At 41.9% G+C, this 15242-nt stretch overlaps 2 protein-coding genes across 2 annotated transcripts; both read right to left on the bottom strand.

The window, feature by feature from the left end:
* Positions 1-2208: 2208 nt before the first annotated feature.
* On the bottom strand, positions 2209-5129 carry LOC121585899 (calcium homeostasis modulator protein 5-like). Its single transcript, XM_041902206.2, has 2 exons — positions 3848-5129; positions 2209-3539 (listed from the first exon to the last, which is right to left on the bottom strand). Exons 1-2 carry the CDS (start codon positions 4388-4390, stop codon positions 3150-3152), a joined length of 933 nt encoding a protein of 310 aa, XP_041758140.1. The 5' UTR covers positions 4391-5129; the 3' UTR covers positions 2209-3149.
* A 428-nt stretch (positions 5130-5557) lies between these two features.
* Positions 5558-9588, bottom strand: LOC121585898 (calcium homeostasis modulator protein 6). The gene is made up of 2 exons (XM_041902205.1): positions 8945-9588; positions 5558-7902 (listed from the first exon to the last, which is right to left on the bottom strand). Exons 1-2 carry the CDS (start codon positions 9485-9487, stop codon positions 7474-7476), a joined length of 972 nt encoding a protein of 323 aa, XP_041758139.1. The 5' UTR covers positions 9488-9588; the 3' UTR covers positions 5558-7473.
* Between the last annotated feature and the right edge of the window lie 5654 nt (positions 9589-15242).

Below are 15242 nucleotides of genomic sequence, written 5' to 3'. Positions count from 1 at the left end.
ATTTCGAAGTCAGATTTAGCACATATTCAATCAGACCTACCAGATGAAACATTAAAATATATATGATTCACATATCAGGTAAGGATATTTATTGTAATTATGAATTCTTTGAGAAATACAGATACATAAATGATCAGGTAATGACTACAGATATGATACATTTCAGTATGTGGATTCGTTCATGCCTGAGTATAAAGGCTTAGATATGTCAGCATGTTCCTTTCCGGAGTTAGAATATTCTACAAATATGTAAGCGGGCATCAGGTGCGTGTCTTGAATGTATCTCACCCCAAATATCTCCCTGGTAGCAGGGAGATTTTGGAGGTCCGGATTGGATGCATGTAGAAACTGTCCCATTATGGAGAATCTGGAGAATCTGCGTATCTGGAACATGTCTACTCCTTATACTGTATCTAATAAAATGACATCTATCCGGAAATATATAGATAAAGATATCCATTGATATTGACTCTTTTCGCCCAGTGAGTACTACTCACGGGCCGCTAACAATTTCTTTAGACCTACACCTAGTTCAGTTATCTAGCTAACAACCTGCTAACTTACTCTCAATAGGAAAATAGTGCTTTTACCCAACGTAGAAACCTAATATTCCACAAATGCCTTTGTAATTACAATGACAGGTATTTGTATCAACATTAGCTTTTTGTAATAAACAAATGTCTTAACAGGGTTACATATTAATTTATAGGGCACCTGCTTCAGAATTAGCTGGAATTCCACATTTTGTTTGGTTACAGCCTGAATTTAAAATGGATTACATTTTGTCAATGGCCTACACACAATACTCCATAATGTCAAAGTGGAATTATGTTTTTATTTTATTTTTTATAAATCAATAAGTATTCAACCCCTTTGTTATGGCAAGCCTAAATAAGTCCAGGAGTAACAATATACTTAACAAGTCACATAATAAGTTGCATGGACTCACTCTGTTTGCAATAATAGTGTTTAACATTATTTTTGAATGACTACCCACACATACAATTATCTGTAAGGTCCCTCAGTTGAGCAGTGAATTTCAAACACAGATTCAACCACAAAGACCAAGGAGGTTTTACAATGCTTCGCAAAGAAGGGCACTTATTGGTAGATGGGTACAAAAAAAAAAACAGTTACAGAGTTTCATGGCTGTGATAGAAGAAAACCGAGGATGGATCAACAACATTGTAGTTACTCCACAATACTAACCTAATTGACAGAGTAAAAAGAAGGAAGCCTCTACAGAATAAAAAATATTCCAAAACATGCATCCTGTTTTCAACAAGGCACTAACTTAATACTGCAAAAAATGTGGCAAAGCAATTAGCTTTTTGTCCTCTATACTAGGTGTTATGTTTGGGGAAAATCCAATACAACACATTACTGAGTACCACTCTCCATATTTTCAAGCATAGTGGAGGCTGCATCATGTTATGGGTATGCTTGTATTCGTTAATGGCTAGGGAGTTTTAAAGGATAAAAACACGAAAACGGAATGGAGCTAAGCACAGGCAAATTCCTAGAGGAAAGCCTGGTTCAGTCTGCTTTCCACCAGACACTGGGAGACGAATTCACCTTTTAGCAGGACAATAACCTAAAACATAAGGCCAAATCTACACTTGCTTACCAAGAAGACAGTGAATGTTCCTGAGTGGCCAAGTAAGTTACAATTTGACCTAAATCTACTTCAAACTCTATGGCAAGATCTGAAAATGGTTGTCTAGCAATGATCAACAACCAGCTTGAAGAATTTAAAACATAAAAACATGTTGTCATTACGGGTGAGAAACAAAATCTATTTAATCCATTTTGAATTCAGGCTGTAACACAACAAAACGTGGATCAAGTCAAGGGGTATGAATACCTTCTGAAGGCACTGTGACTACACCGATATGGCTGCATTAATAATAATAATAATAATAATAATAATAATAATAATAATAATAATAATATGCCATTTAGCAGACGCTTTTATCCAAAGCGACTTACAGTCATGCGTGCATACATTTTTGTGTATGGGTGGTCCCGGGGATCGAACCCACTACCTTGGCGTTACAAGCGCCGTGCTCTACCAGCTGAGCTACAGAGGACCAGCATTCTCCCCTCTTAGTCAAACATGGTGGAATGTGGACAGTTTTTACACACAAACTCACCACCCTAAAATGGTTTTATCAGGCATTTTATCAGGCATAATGCAACATGTCCAAATAAGGTTCTATGTACAGGTTTATTTAGTGCTTACACATTACATGTCAGCGATTTTACAGATGTTAGAAAGGAGGGGGAAAAAACAGGGGCCACTACATTTTTTGTTGAATCCTGTGAGAATATCCCGTATGTCATACATGATTTATTACCTCTTAATGTGTGAGTTATTGACTACTATTGACATGAATAACTGAACAGGACGGCAGTAAAGGCAGACCGAAAATTATTGTTTGGACAATACTAGTTATCCCAATATTACCATACAACACAAAGTGAGCTGTTTCACTTGTCCTGCCATAAAAATACACTTTAAGGTGGTGCTGAAGTTGTCATAATTATGTTAACATTGAGTTGTGTAAACATTTCAAGCAAATTGCATGTTACAACTCTGTCATGCATGTAGCATTCATATTGTGGAGCAATATTACATACAAAATTCCCTATTAAAACTATACATTTACAATAGCTCTCCTACCATTATCTATCAGTAAAGGGAATGAAATGCCTCAAAGGCATGTTAAAGAGGGGTAGAGGAGACTTTTTCAAATAGAAGTGTTTGTTATGACAGGGACATTGAATCAGCTAGTGTTCATGAACACTCACGAACTGTGGGTTACAGCAGACAAGAAGCCCTACTGTTTTACCACTTCTGCAATGGCTGCATTCTTTGGTAATCACTTCTGTGTCACTGGTAATAACTTTCTGAATGGTGTTCTGTGTAGATGTCAGTGCTTTGGGGGAAATGCAGTCAACAACGCTTCTCCTCAGTCCGTGAGATTAAATCTACTGCATGTCATTTATAAAGGTCTAACAAATAGGATACACTATCATTCATACACTTTCAACAGAAAGGGTCAAACAATGTCCCAATGTAGTGTACGGGAAATACACCTGCATTCTTCTCTTGATATGTATTTATATGCCATTATCCGCCCCCTCTCTCAGCTCATCTCTATGCCGTGCTCCAGCTCCATGACTGGTCTTTCCTCAGGGCTGTAGTCTCGGTCATCACGCTCCACATACCTCTGCAGGGTGCTGTAGTACTGTTCACTCTTGGAGAAGGTGTAGAGGGCGGAGACCTCCTCCCAGGCCTTGTGGTTGGGGAATGGGAATATTTCCGGGTCACGGTTCTCAAAGAAGCTCTTTAGGTTCCTCTCGGCCAGCTTGGATGCGTACTCCATAGCGAATGTGTCGAACTGCTCCTTCTCCTTTTCTACGTAGCGCTTCCAGAAGGTGAGCTGCAGGTAGCTGACCTTCGAGCGGCAGTTGGTGTAGCAGGTCCCGAGGAGCCCTAGAACGGCTGAAATTATGATGATACACCAGCCCAGTATCTGGGGATGTACAGACATGAACCAAAACTCACATAAAATGAATAAACAATGCCAACAGTTTTTAAAATGAAAATAATAATAATAATTCATTAATAATAATAATTGTTAATAATAAACTTCTTCAATACTGTTGCTTTACTGTCAGTTGAATTACAAACAGTAAAGTAAATCAATGAATCACACCTTCATTTTGGTCTGACTCGTACCAGCATTTGCAGCTGTATCAATAACCCATTGACAGTGAAAAATATGACATTATTCCACCATACAAAAGTCACAAACAGGGTCTGATTGCTGCTTGCACTCACCTGTGACTGAGCCCGGAACATGAACAACAGCTCCATGCTCTCGTCACTGGGCAGCTTGGACTTGCTGCAGGGCACGCGGGCCAGCTCCTCCCGGCACATCAAGGTCTTGTTCTTACAGAACAGATCCACCACCAGGTTCTCATCCAGCCCGCTGACGGCACACTCGTAGAAGGTCCCGTTCAACAGTGCCACACACAGCCACATGATAGGGGCCACACAGGCACCAGAGAAGATTTTGACAAACACTTTGAGGCAGTTGAAGCAGTTGCCCCTGGGGCACAGCTTCATGGGGTTGAGGCAACAGCCAGTGTAGAGGCGCCACAGCTTGCTGCTGAAGAAGAGACCCAGCACCAGCAGCACCAGGCCTGGGCCCAGCAGGAAGGTCAGGCCGTATGCAAAGTTCTGGTCGTGGTTGCAGGGGCACTGGAAGGAGACCATGGAGAAGATCCGCTCTCCCCCGACGGTCAGGAGGGCCATGAAGCTGTAGCCAATGGTGGCCTTCTGGTTCATGAAAAAGCGGAGGACGGTCTGGAAGTTATCCATGGTGTCGACAAGGAGTTTTCACTCACGCTCCGCAAAAACCAAAATAATGCAAAGAGAATAGACAATTAGAAGAACAATACAGTGGTGAAATAGTTTAGACGCGAACGGCTACTTTTGGAATGTATGTATCCAACACTCACTCCACTCCCTGTACTGTCTGAGCCAAAGGCAAATACAAACACACTGAAGCCCTTCTGAGCATGTTTCTGCCCCTCCCTTTCCCTCCCTTCTGTTCTTTCTCTTTCACTCTTCCTCCCCAACAACTCCTCCCTCTTTTTCCTTACTTTATCTCTGTTTCCCGCCCTTGTCCGCCCACTTAATCCAATGAGATTGTCTGTATTCTCCCACTCTCAAACCTCACCCTGATTCTTCTTTCTTCCTTCTAAATATCCCTTTCTCTCTCACTCCCCGCTCCTTTCCTATGCGTGGGTAATAAAACAGCAGTGACCAAACTGGCTGAGATCCTGCAGATCTGGTTTTTGACTTCAGACCATGCAGCTGCCGTTGTCCTCTGAGAGTGATGTCATATGACAAGCAGCCAAAGGGTCATGCAGTCTGTCAGAAAAAGAAACATATCTTCACTTTAACCAGATTCATTTAAATTGTTAGTTGAGCAGTTCAGCACAGTGATTTCAGCACCATGATTTATTATCTGTATTAAATGCACATACAGTGTCACGGTTTACTAAGCCAGAACCCAGAAGCAGACCAGGACAAGGTAAATTGAAACAAAGGTGAGTGTTTATTTAATAGATCCACGAGTGAGGCTGAATAATCCAGGGAACAGAGCGGGTGGCGTGGATGGGTTGTTGAGGGTGCAGTGGTGGGTCCAGTAATGGCTCGGCAGCCGCCGACCATCAGGCAGAGGTTGGGTGAAGGTTCCGGGTGAGTGACTGCAGATAGAACAAAACGGAGGTAAGTATACAGCAAGTCAAAAAGGTGCAAAACAACAAAACTAACGCTAGAAGTTCCAAGGCTGATACACGGACAAACATACTGTTCATGGCTAACGATCCGGCAGGGAATGGATGTCAGGTCAGGGCTTATGAAGGTGATGATCAGGGCCAGGTGTGCAGATTGCTGATGGAATGCAGGTGTGGAAATCAGGAGAGCTCCCGCCTAGCAACGTAGCCCGGCAACCAGGCAGGGAGCGTTCCAGAACCCTCGGGAAACTGGAGATCCCGAGCAGAAAAACTAATACACAGACAGGAACCGACTCAGACTGCCGGAATCGTTACATACAGCTTGACCCAGATACAACATTATACAGTATATGCAACCAACCTTTGCTCTCTCTCTCTCGCCCTCTCTTTTTCTTTCCCTTTCTTTTACAGGCACAAAACACACACACAGGAAGCAATGTGTTATTTCAGCACTAAGGCTACAATGCATTCATTAGCAGTTTTAAAAAATGTAATGGAAATCAACAATAATGTTAATACTGAGCTATGCAAACTCATGCAGATGCATATCATGTCCTCTCCCACTTCCTGTAGAAGCCTGTGATGAGTTTCTATGCTCTACAATTCCCACAGGATGGAGCTATAGTCTCCTCACCCTAAAAGGCCTGTGAGTGCATTGATTTCTCCCACAGAGAAGCTTTTAACAGGGCTGTACTTGCCACATTAGGCACATCAGGTACTTAATCTACTACTACCAGAGATGGGCAAAGATACATCAAAATGTATCTTGTTACAAATTAGAAAAATACCATAATGACCAATGTATCAATGTATCTCTTATTCTTCAGAGCTTTGTGGCCTCCTATCACCTCAAATTCATTGCATTGGTGTCAGAAATGAGATACTGTGGGTGTGAAGTAATCAGAGGTGCAGGTGAAGGTGAAAAGGTGTTTGAAAGAAAGTCGAGGCACAGGACTCACTTCCCGAATGAGTGCGAGTACAGTGACAGTGTGGCAATAACATAGTGTGTTCCCTTTCAAAGTCAAGTTTACTTTCCCCTTTTAGACAAAATTCACTGCATTATCCTCATAACTCATACTTGTGCTTTAACTTTCTTTCAAGCTCCTCTACTCATCCAACAACAACTCCCATGGCCTCACACGATAGTACCATAAGATTTCTGATACCAATGCAGCAAATGTGGGGTGATATTGGGCCACCAAATTGTGAACCACTATACATTTTTTGTTTTAAAAGTATTTTTAGTATTTTGAAAATACTAAATACCATTCTCTGAAGTATCTTGTTACAAATAAAAATGTATATAATACTCAAAAGTAATTGAAATATGTATGTCAAATACTGTACATGTAACAGAAATACTGCCGATCTCTGACTAGTCTACTTAAGCTTTACAGAGAGATACGAATCTAACAATTACACTAAGTTTACATTCAATTCAGAGCTGATGTTCATCGCAGTTCACTTGTGGCAATGGTTGTGGCAATGGTTGTGGCAATGGTCAGTTTACAGTGCAATAATATAAATAACAATAACGCAGAAATACTTTGGAAACCAAGCTTGTAAGGTCCATATGAATATTATTGTGGGTTAGCGTCATAAAGATGCTACTGGTAACAGGCTTTTCCTTGAAAGTATTTTGCAGTGCACTAGCTTACAGGAAGTAAATATGCACCTTATTTCATAGAACCAGATCATGCGTTTCCTGTTTAATGCCACAGACCACCTGTATGTAGGCCAAGTCTAAGGAGCATTAAAATACTGAAGAGAACAGAAAAGTAAAAGAGAAAGAAAGTATGGTCAACTATTTTAAAAATGATTATTTCCCTTCTGAGCATAGAATTTCAAATAAAAAGCTGCAAGCAGCGCTGGTGATACAGTGAGTGAACTTTCAAGTAACAATATAAAATTGGGAAGAATTGTTATTCAAGTGAAGGCCTGAGAGTGGTTGATCAGATAATGTGATTGGTCTTTCTACCGAAAAATCCCCTGATGCGCAGCAATAATGATGATGATGATGATGATGATCACGAAGATTATAATGCTGACAACAATTCTCTATAATGAGTCATGACTATGATGATAAAAGAATGATGATTACAGATAGGTTCATGATAGTGATGCCGTCACTGCTGTTCCTATGATCATATGCATGCCCATTCACAGCATCATCTTGCCCTCATCCACAAAGGCGAGCGCGGCTGGATTAGCAGTGTCTGACCTGACAGACGACATCCTGTGGTCCCTGGCCTCTGCAGGATCATGAAACGTCTCCACGTACTTGTGCAGGATGCTATAGTAGTGGTCTCTGGTGCTGAACCTGTAGAGGGACGAGATCTTCTCCCAAGCCTGGTTAGGTGGGGTGGTGACAGGGTCTGGAGGCATCTGCTGGAAGAAGCTCTTTAGGTTCCTCTCTGCAAGCTTTTCGGCGTGATCTGCCGTGTAGCTTTCCAGCAGGTCGCTCTCCCGCTGGGCATAGGCCCTCCAGAACTTCAGCTGCAGGTAGCTGACTGGGGAGTTACACCGGGCAACGCAGATCAACAGGAGGTTGAAGACCATGATGGAGGCGATCAGTAGCCAACCCAGGACCTGAAATCAAAACCAATACATTCAACACAATATTCAACTATTCTGCTTAACCCCTTACCTGGAATGCCTGAGTTAATGTCACAGTTATAATTACCCACATACAGTATACTGCTCAAACTCAAACCATATCTATAAAAATAGCAGGTAGCAGGGGAATGTATTTGGGCAGTTTACTGTTTAGGAATGGTAGATTCATTTCAGAGGTGTTTTGGTCATCAATTAATCCACCACCTCTTTACACAATAGGAAGCAGTGTTTCCCTTAGGATTTTTTTCAGCAGCGGTGGCAAAGTTAGCATAGCGTGGTAGCGGGTGTGGCCAATGGTGCGATCTCCAACCATACATTTTAGAGGCCCTCCTCTTAGCTGCAGAGACACCATTTTGCTGTTTTAAAGGTAATTTCCTGCAATTCTACACATTTTGTCATGGGGCTTGTGCCATGTTCTTATGCTATCTGAGTGACTCAAACATTCTAACAAAATCAATGGGGGCGCCATTATCTTTTCTACATACTTTATATCTGGTTTTAGCCTTTTAAGTTTACACTGAAAACGTTCTACCAACCCCCCAAAAAACATATCATATTTTTTGTAGTGGCTGCCATGCTTTAGCAGTGGCGGCCCACCACTGCTAAATTAATATATGGGAAACACTGGGAAGTTTTGTACATTCATGAGAACAAGTCTTACAGAAAATGAGTCAGACTGAAGAAGAACTGACATTTTATAACAATGGAATTCTTATAAGTAGCCTATGCTTTAGGGCACTTCTGCTTTGGGGCACTTCTGCTTTTGTTGTGATGCAACAACTGCCTTCAAAGCAAAAATGTGTACTTCATAATGTCAGAGGCTCAGTTTAAAATATAATACAACTCCCTTAGCTGTCAGAACACATCCAGTGGTGTCAATTACTGTTTACAGAAATCTGATACCCGTCAGTCGAATCACCTACACTCCAACAGGCCGTGGACAAAAACAAGGATAGCCCACTAAAACATATAGAAGTGTGTAAAATGGGACAAAGAAGAAAGGATATTATCTCACCTGCGACTCAGCGCGGATGGTTGCCAGCACATCATCCCTGTCAGATTGTGGCACATTGGTGGCTCTCCCGCAGGGGAATTTATAAAGTTCATCCTGGCACTGCGGACTCTTTCCATCGCAAAGGTGGTTTGTGAAAACCGTTACATTGACTCCAGTGATGGCGCATTCAAAGTAATTGCCATTGAGCAAAGCGACTGCAATCCAACTTACAGGTGCAACTACTGCTGTCGTGGTGATCTGAAAGAAGACCACCCCACAGGCGCAAAAATACTTAAAACGACAAAATTTGGATTTGCGTAAACACAAACCTGTAAACAATTTCCATGTTTTATTGCTCATGATGTAACCTAACACCAACAGTGCCAGAGCAGGCACTAAGAGAAACACCATGCCATATGAAAAGTTCCAGCCGCTGCAAGGACATTTGAACACCACCGACGAAAATATATGTTCCCCGCATGCAGTTAACAACGCAACTAAACCAAACCCGAGACTAGTCTGCTGATTCTGAACAATTTTAAGAACAGTTTTGAACTTATCCATCTTTCCAGACGCACAGGACTCACAGGCACTTCTGCTAATAGCAAATCACGGGAACCATATAAATAGAAGTGACAGCTATACTTTCACTTCCCTTGTCTGGGTGCGCCTGTCCTCTCTGGTGTGCCTCCAACTCAGGGTGTTGTGAACATGAAGTCACTTCACTAGGCTACAGTTTATTTATGGACGATACAGTGAGGGGATTCTATTAATTCCCATGCCTGCCCCGCAGAGTCGTCATGCGCCCCAAAAATCTGAAGTGGCACAAAGTATGTGAGGATGGCTGGGGGGTGGTCTGGAGGGGTGCTTGGGCCCCATCTGTAAATTGGAGAATCTAGCATTTTTCAAACACCTGAAACAGCTTTTTCTGCATATTGTAGGCATACTTCTTGAGCTGTCTGTATCCTCCTGACTGGTGGTAAAATATATATATATAAAAAATTAAAACATGCTTCTCTGCATCTCTGCTCACATCTGGGTAAAAGATGGAAAGGAATGTGAGTCTTATTCAGTAGGCTACATTTAGTAATTGCTTGCTTTTCTAAAGTCTACCAACCTTGCCAGCAGGCATGCCAGCTAAGATAGCTACTCTAACTTGATTGATATCCTGAAATGTCTTCTTCGTAGCTAGTTATGAGGTTGGGAGATTGGGAAACTATCTGGGTTAGCGAAAGTAGTTTTAAAGAGAAACAAAACAATATATATATATGTATGTGTGTGTGTTTGTGTGTATATATTTAAACAGGACAAATCTGATGGCATGATGCCTCTGCTCCTGTCTTATCGTGGGTCCTGTGTGATCTTAGGTAGGCTCCCTCTAATTCTCTCTCTCTCTCTCTCTCTCTCTCTCTCTCTCTCTCTCTCTCTCTCTCTCTCTCTCTCTCTCTCTCTCTCTCTCTCTCTCTCTCTCTCTCTCTCTCTCTCTCTCTCAACCTCTGAATGCTCAGCTATGAAAAGCCAACTGACATTTACTCCTGAGGTGTAGTGGAGTAGGGGCCTACGTGTTACTCTATTCCACATCAGGTAACTGATGCAAGCAGTAGAATCAGATTTTAAAAAACAGATAAAAATACACCTTCTGGAACAGCGGGGACTGTGAAGCAACACAAACATAGGCACAGATACATGCATACACATACATGATAACATATGCACTATACACACACTTACACATGGATTATGTGTTGTAGATAATGCGTTTTTCCAGCAGCAGACTATGATCAATAATGTTAAAAGCCGCACTGAAGTCTAACAAAACAGCCACCACAATCTTTTTATTATCAATTTCTCTCTGCCAATCATCAGTCATTTGTGTAAGTGCTGTGATTGTTGAATGTCCTTCCCTATAAGCGTGCTGAAAGTCTGTTGTCATCTGTCTGTTGAAAGCCTTGTATCTGGTCAAACACAATTTTTTCAAAAACTTTACCAAGGGTTGTTAACAGGCTGATTGGTCAGCTATTTGAGCCAGTAAAGGGAGCTTTACTATTCTTAGGTAGCGGAATGACTTTTTCTTCCCTCCAGGCCTGAGGACACACACTTTCTAGTAGGCTTAAATTGAAGATATGGCAAATAGGAGTGGCAATATCGTCCGCTATTACCCTCAGTAATTTTCCATCCAAGTTGTCAGACCCTGGTGGCTTGTTGATACACAACAATACTTTTTTCACCTATTCCACACTCACTTTACGGAATTCAAAATTACAATTCTTGTCTTTCATAATTTGGTCAGATATACTTGGATATATACTTGGATATACTTGGATATACTTGGATATACTTGCCTTTCTAGGGAGTTTTTCCTAGCCACCGTGCTTCTACATCTGCATTGCTTGCTCTTTGGGGTTTTAGGCTGGGTTTCTGTATAGCACTTTGTGACAACTGCTGATGTAAAAAGGGCTTTATAAATACATTTGATTGATTGATTGATTGCACATGCGCAGTTCGCCGCAAGACAACCGTTAGACACGATGACGTGTTTATGCGCATGAGTTTAGCTAGCCAACATCGCCACAACATTGCCTACAAGCGTGATCGGGGACTTCTATTGGAGAAGCAGTTTCTGCCTATCTTCATGCTGTACTGTCTTTGGAAATGGCCTGAATTGCGCAGCGTTCATAGAGATAGATAGAGGACTCATCAAAAAAAGGAATATCTCTAGCAGACAGATTTTGATGGGGATTTTTTTATTATGCTAATTAGATTTCCGCGGGGGCGTGGACATCAACTCTAGGGGGTTTAACATAGAAGTCAACCTATGTCCTGTACTTTCAAAAATATTAAACATTTTGTGTTATCCAGCCGAATAAAGTTTATTTTCGATTTCTACTTCAAATGGAACAGACTTTGTTAATAACATATATTAAATCACGGCAACAGTAAACATGTTGTCCCCCACAAATGATGCGGTGCCCCCCCATTTGGCCAATTAGTGACAACAATTCAAGCTTAAACGGGACAGGACATATGCTTGTTCAAAGTTTGGAATTGCAGTTGATTACTATAGTGCCTTGGGCCTATCAGTGTAATGTTGTAAATGCCAGATCTGTCACGCCTGCTCCCGCTCCCCCTCCCTGAGGGCTCGAGGGCTCCAGGCTGCCCATCGTTAAGCACACCTGTCACCATCATTACGCGCATCTGCGCTTCATTGGACTCACCTGGACTTCATCACTGTTTAATTACCTCCCCTATATCCGTCTGTTCCTCAGTTGTGATCCCTGTGTCAGCATTAATGTTGTTACGTTTCCCCTGTCCAGACGCTGTCCGTGTTTTGTTTCATGTCTGTATATATTAACTATTATGTTCACTCCCTGTACTTGCTTCTCGTCTCCCAGCATCTGTCCTCACAATATCTCTATGGCAAGACACATAATTCACCCAAGTATCGCCAGTGGTGTCTGAGATATTGTGTGTGACTAACGTACGAACGGACAGAGAGAGATCCATAGTTCCCCCTACGATTTCATCGTGGGGGACAATAACAATGTTTTAGCCCTGTACCGTGAAAATAGAAATAAGAAAGAAATAAGCGAAAGATAAAGGAAAGAGCCCTCCACACGACCTCTCCAATCAGTTTTGCGAGAGAAAGAGCTTTGTGATAGCTTGGTATGTAAGTTCTCCCATATGACTGCTGGGTGATTCACTAACCATGATCAACCACAGTAAACAGGTAGTCCCCCACGAATGATGCAGAGCCCCCCTTGGGCCAATCAGTGTAATTTTGTAAATGCCGGATCTCTATGGCAAGACGCGTCATTCACCCATGTTTCATCAAAATTGGGCCAGTGGTGTCTGAGATATTGTGTGTGTTAGCTAGACTCATATCCCTGCGCATGTGTGCCAAATTTCAGCACTCTGAGTCAAACAGATCAAGAGATATAAACATGTGCCCATTATAGTGCCACCATGTGGTCAATATGAATGTTATTGCATATGTCGAGTCTTGACAGTGTTTTCAACATGTGTACCAAATTGTGTTACAATATGAATATCCTTGACTGATTTATATGCATTTATGTATCAGACCACGCCCACGTGAATGTTTATTGGTTAATAGCAGCCATGTTGTTTTAGGTACTAGTCTGGAAAATATTGCATTGAGAGACCTTTGTCCATAGATGCCACATATCAAGTTTCATGCAGATCAGTCATTTGGTGCCAGAAGAGAATATTTTAAGTGTTTTTCACTAAATTCTAAATGGTGGGAAATCAATCATGGCGGACCTGAGGCAAATCTGTTCCTTGTGAGAAGAGGAATGACTTTAGGCCAAACGGGGTGGGGGGCGTGACCTTTCAAAGTTAGCATTTTCAGTCTCCTGTTATAGCGCCACCCTCTGGCCAATCAGTGTAATTTCATAAAAATCGGGCCAGTGCTTTCTGAGGAAGGACGGACGGATTTCATCATGGGGGAAAATAATGCCATTCAAATAAGCTGAGGCACCCACATAAGTATACCTGGATGCACATCTATCAACTTTGAAACATGGTTTTCTTTGTTTGGGCTAATGGCTATGGCTAATGGCTTCTACCTGAGCACATGACATGTGGTAATTGTCTGCAATTCACACCTCCCAATATAGATGGTGTTATAATATGGTTAATGAGTTGTGTTTCTATACAGGAATTATAACCCCCACCTAAATAGAAGTAAATAACTGTGCAGGGGTCCTGTTAATTCAGAGTTGGTTTTAGCCAAGATCTACTGGGTTTTCCTTATACGGATGCATTTTAATTAAAGCATAACAAACAGACAGACACCGTGTGGAACTTAATTAATTAATCACTCTCATTTTAATACATTGGCGACGAGAATGTACAGAGCTCTGTGCGGGTGAGAGACTTGTTGAACCTAAAAAATTAACTCAGACAGCGAACGAGCTAGCTACCTAGCTACAATGGCAACGTACAGAAAGATTAGCGAATATGAGCCAGAGGTGGATGACTGGCGGCAATACATAGAACATTTTGATTTTGAGGCAAATTAAATTACCAATGACAGGAAGAAAAAGGCTATTTTTCTCAGTGTATGAAGTCGTAAAGTTTATGCCATGTTACAGCCAGAAACACCATCAGATCTTCCATTGAAGGATTTACTGGAAAAATGGAATGAGAATTACACTCTAACACAGTGTGATAGTACAGAATTTCAAATTACAGCAATCAGCAGTCAACTTGAGTACATACACAGGAGACAAAGTCAAAGTGTTAGAAGAATTGGAAACAGTGGTGAACAACATTGAAGAAGAGAGACAGTTACCATTGCTAGTGGTTCAGGGGGAGGGCCCAAACTTACTGGGGAGAAATTGTCTTAAAGTAATTAACATAGATTAGAGAGCTGTTTTTAAACTGGAGGTCGAACAGCGAGGTGAACTTCAATCCCTCCTGACTTGTCACAAAACTGTGTTTGAGGAAGGGCTAGGCTGGGGGCCACAGCAAAAATCTATGTTGAGCCAGATGCTAAGCCAAAGTATTTTAAAGCCTGTCCCCTACCTTATGCTTTGAAGGATAAGGTGGACACCGAGCTGTCCATGTTAGAAAGGGAGAGTGTTATCGAGCTAGTTCGTTTTTCAGAGTGGGCAGCATCCAGTGCCGATAGTCAAACAAGACAAATCCATTAGGATATGTGGGGACTACAATGTCACAGTTAACCAATTGTCAAAACTGGACAACTATCCTATACCAAAACCTGAGGACCTACTGACCGTGTTGGGGGGCTGCCTTATGGAGTTCCAACGCACCATGGACAACCTCCTACAGGGCATCCCACAATTGGTGGCGAGGGTCAACGACATTCTGGTGACCGGCAACTATGACGCCAGCCACATACAGAACTTGGGGATGGTGTTTGACAGGTGGTGTACTTGGGGTACAGGATCGACCACAATGGAATACACCCAATTGCAGACAAGGTTTTAGACATAAACAATGCCCCAAAACCGACCAACCAGACACAGCGGAAATCATTCTTAGGAATGTTGAACCATTATCATAGATTTTTGCCTAATTTGTCAACGGTGCTAGAACCCTTACATTAACTTCTGAGAAAAGGGACCACGTCAGGACCAGTAGTTTAAAGAGGTTAAAGCGTGCCTCCAGTCAGAGGATCTGCTGGTTCACTTTGATGACTCAAAACCACTGTACCTGTCATGCAATGCATCACTGTATGGAGTCGGAGCGGTGTTATCACACCTGTATCCAGATGGCGCGGAGAGACCTATAGGTTTTATGTCTTGTTCATTGACCCCAGCAGAGTGGGGCTATT

Source organism: Coregonus clupeaformis, unplaced genomic scaffold (genome assembly GCF_020615455.1).
Source record: "Coregonus clupeaformis isolate EN_2021a unplaced genomic scaffold, ASM2061545v1 scaf1885, whole genome shotgun sequence".
NCBI lineage: Eukaryota > Metazoa > Chordata > Actinopteri > Salmoniformes > Salmonidae > Coregonus > Coregonus clupeaformis.
This window is presented reverse-complemented; position numbering and strand designations above follow the sequence as displayed.

Coding starts and splice junctions, on each gene's coding strand:
- LOC121585899 (XM_041902206.2), bottom strand. CDS start 4,390: ATGGATAACTTCCAGACCGTCCTCCGCTTTTTCATGAACCAGAAGGCC. Junction 3,540..3,847: donor TGTTCCGGGCTCAGTCACAG/GTGAGTGCAAGC, acceptor GTACATCCCCAG/ATACTGGGCTGGTGTATCAT.
- LOC121585898 (XM_041902205.1), bottom strand. CDS start 9,487: ATGGATAAGTTCAAAACTGTTCTTAAAATTGTTCAGAATCAGCAGACT. Junction 7,903..8,944: donor CCATCCGCGCTGAGTCGCAG/GTGAGATAATAT, acceptor TTTTGATTTCAG/GTCCTGGGTTGGCTACTGAT.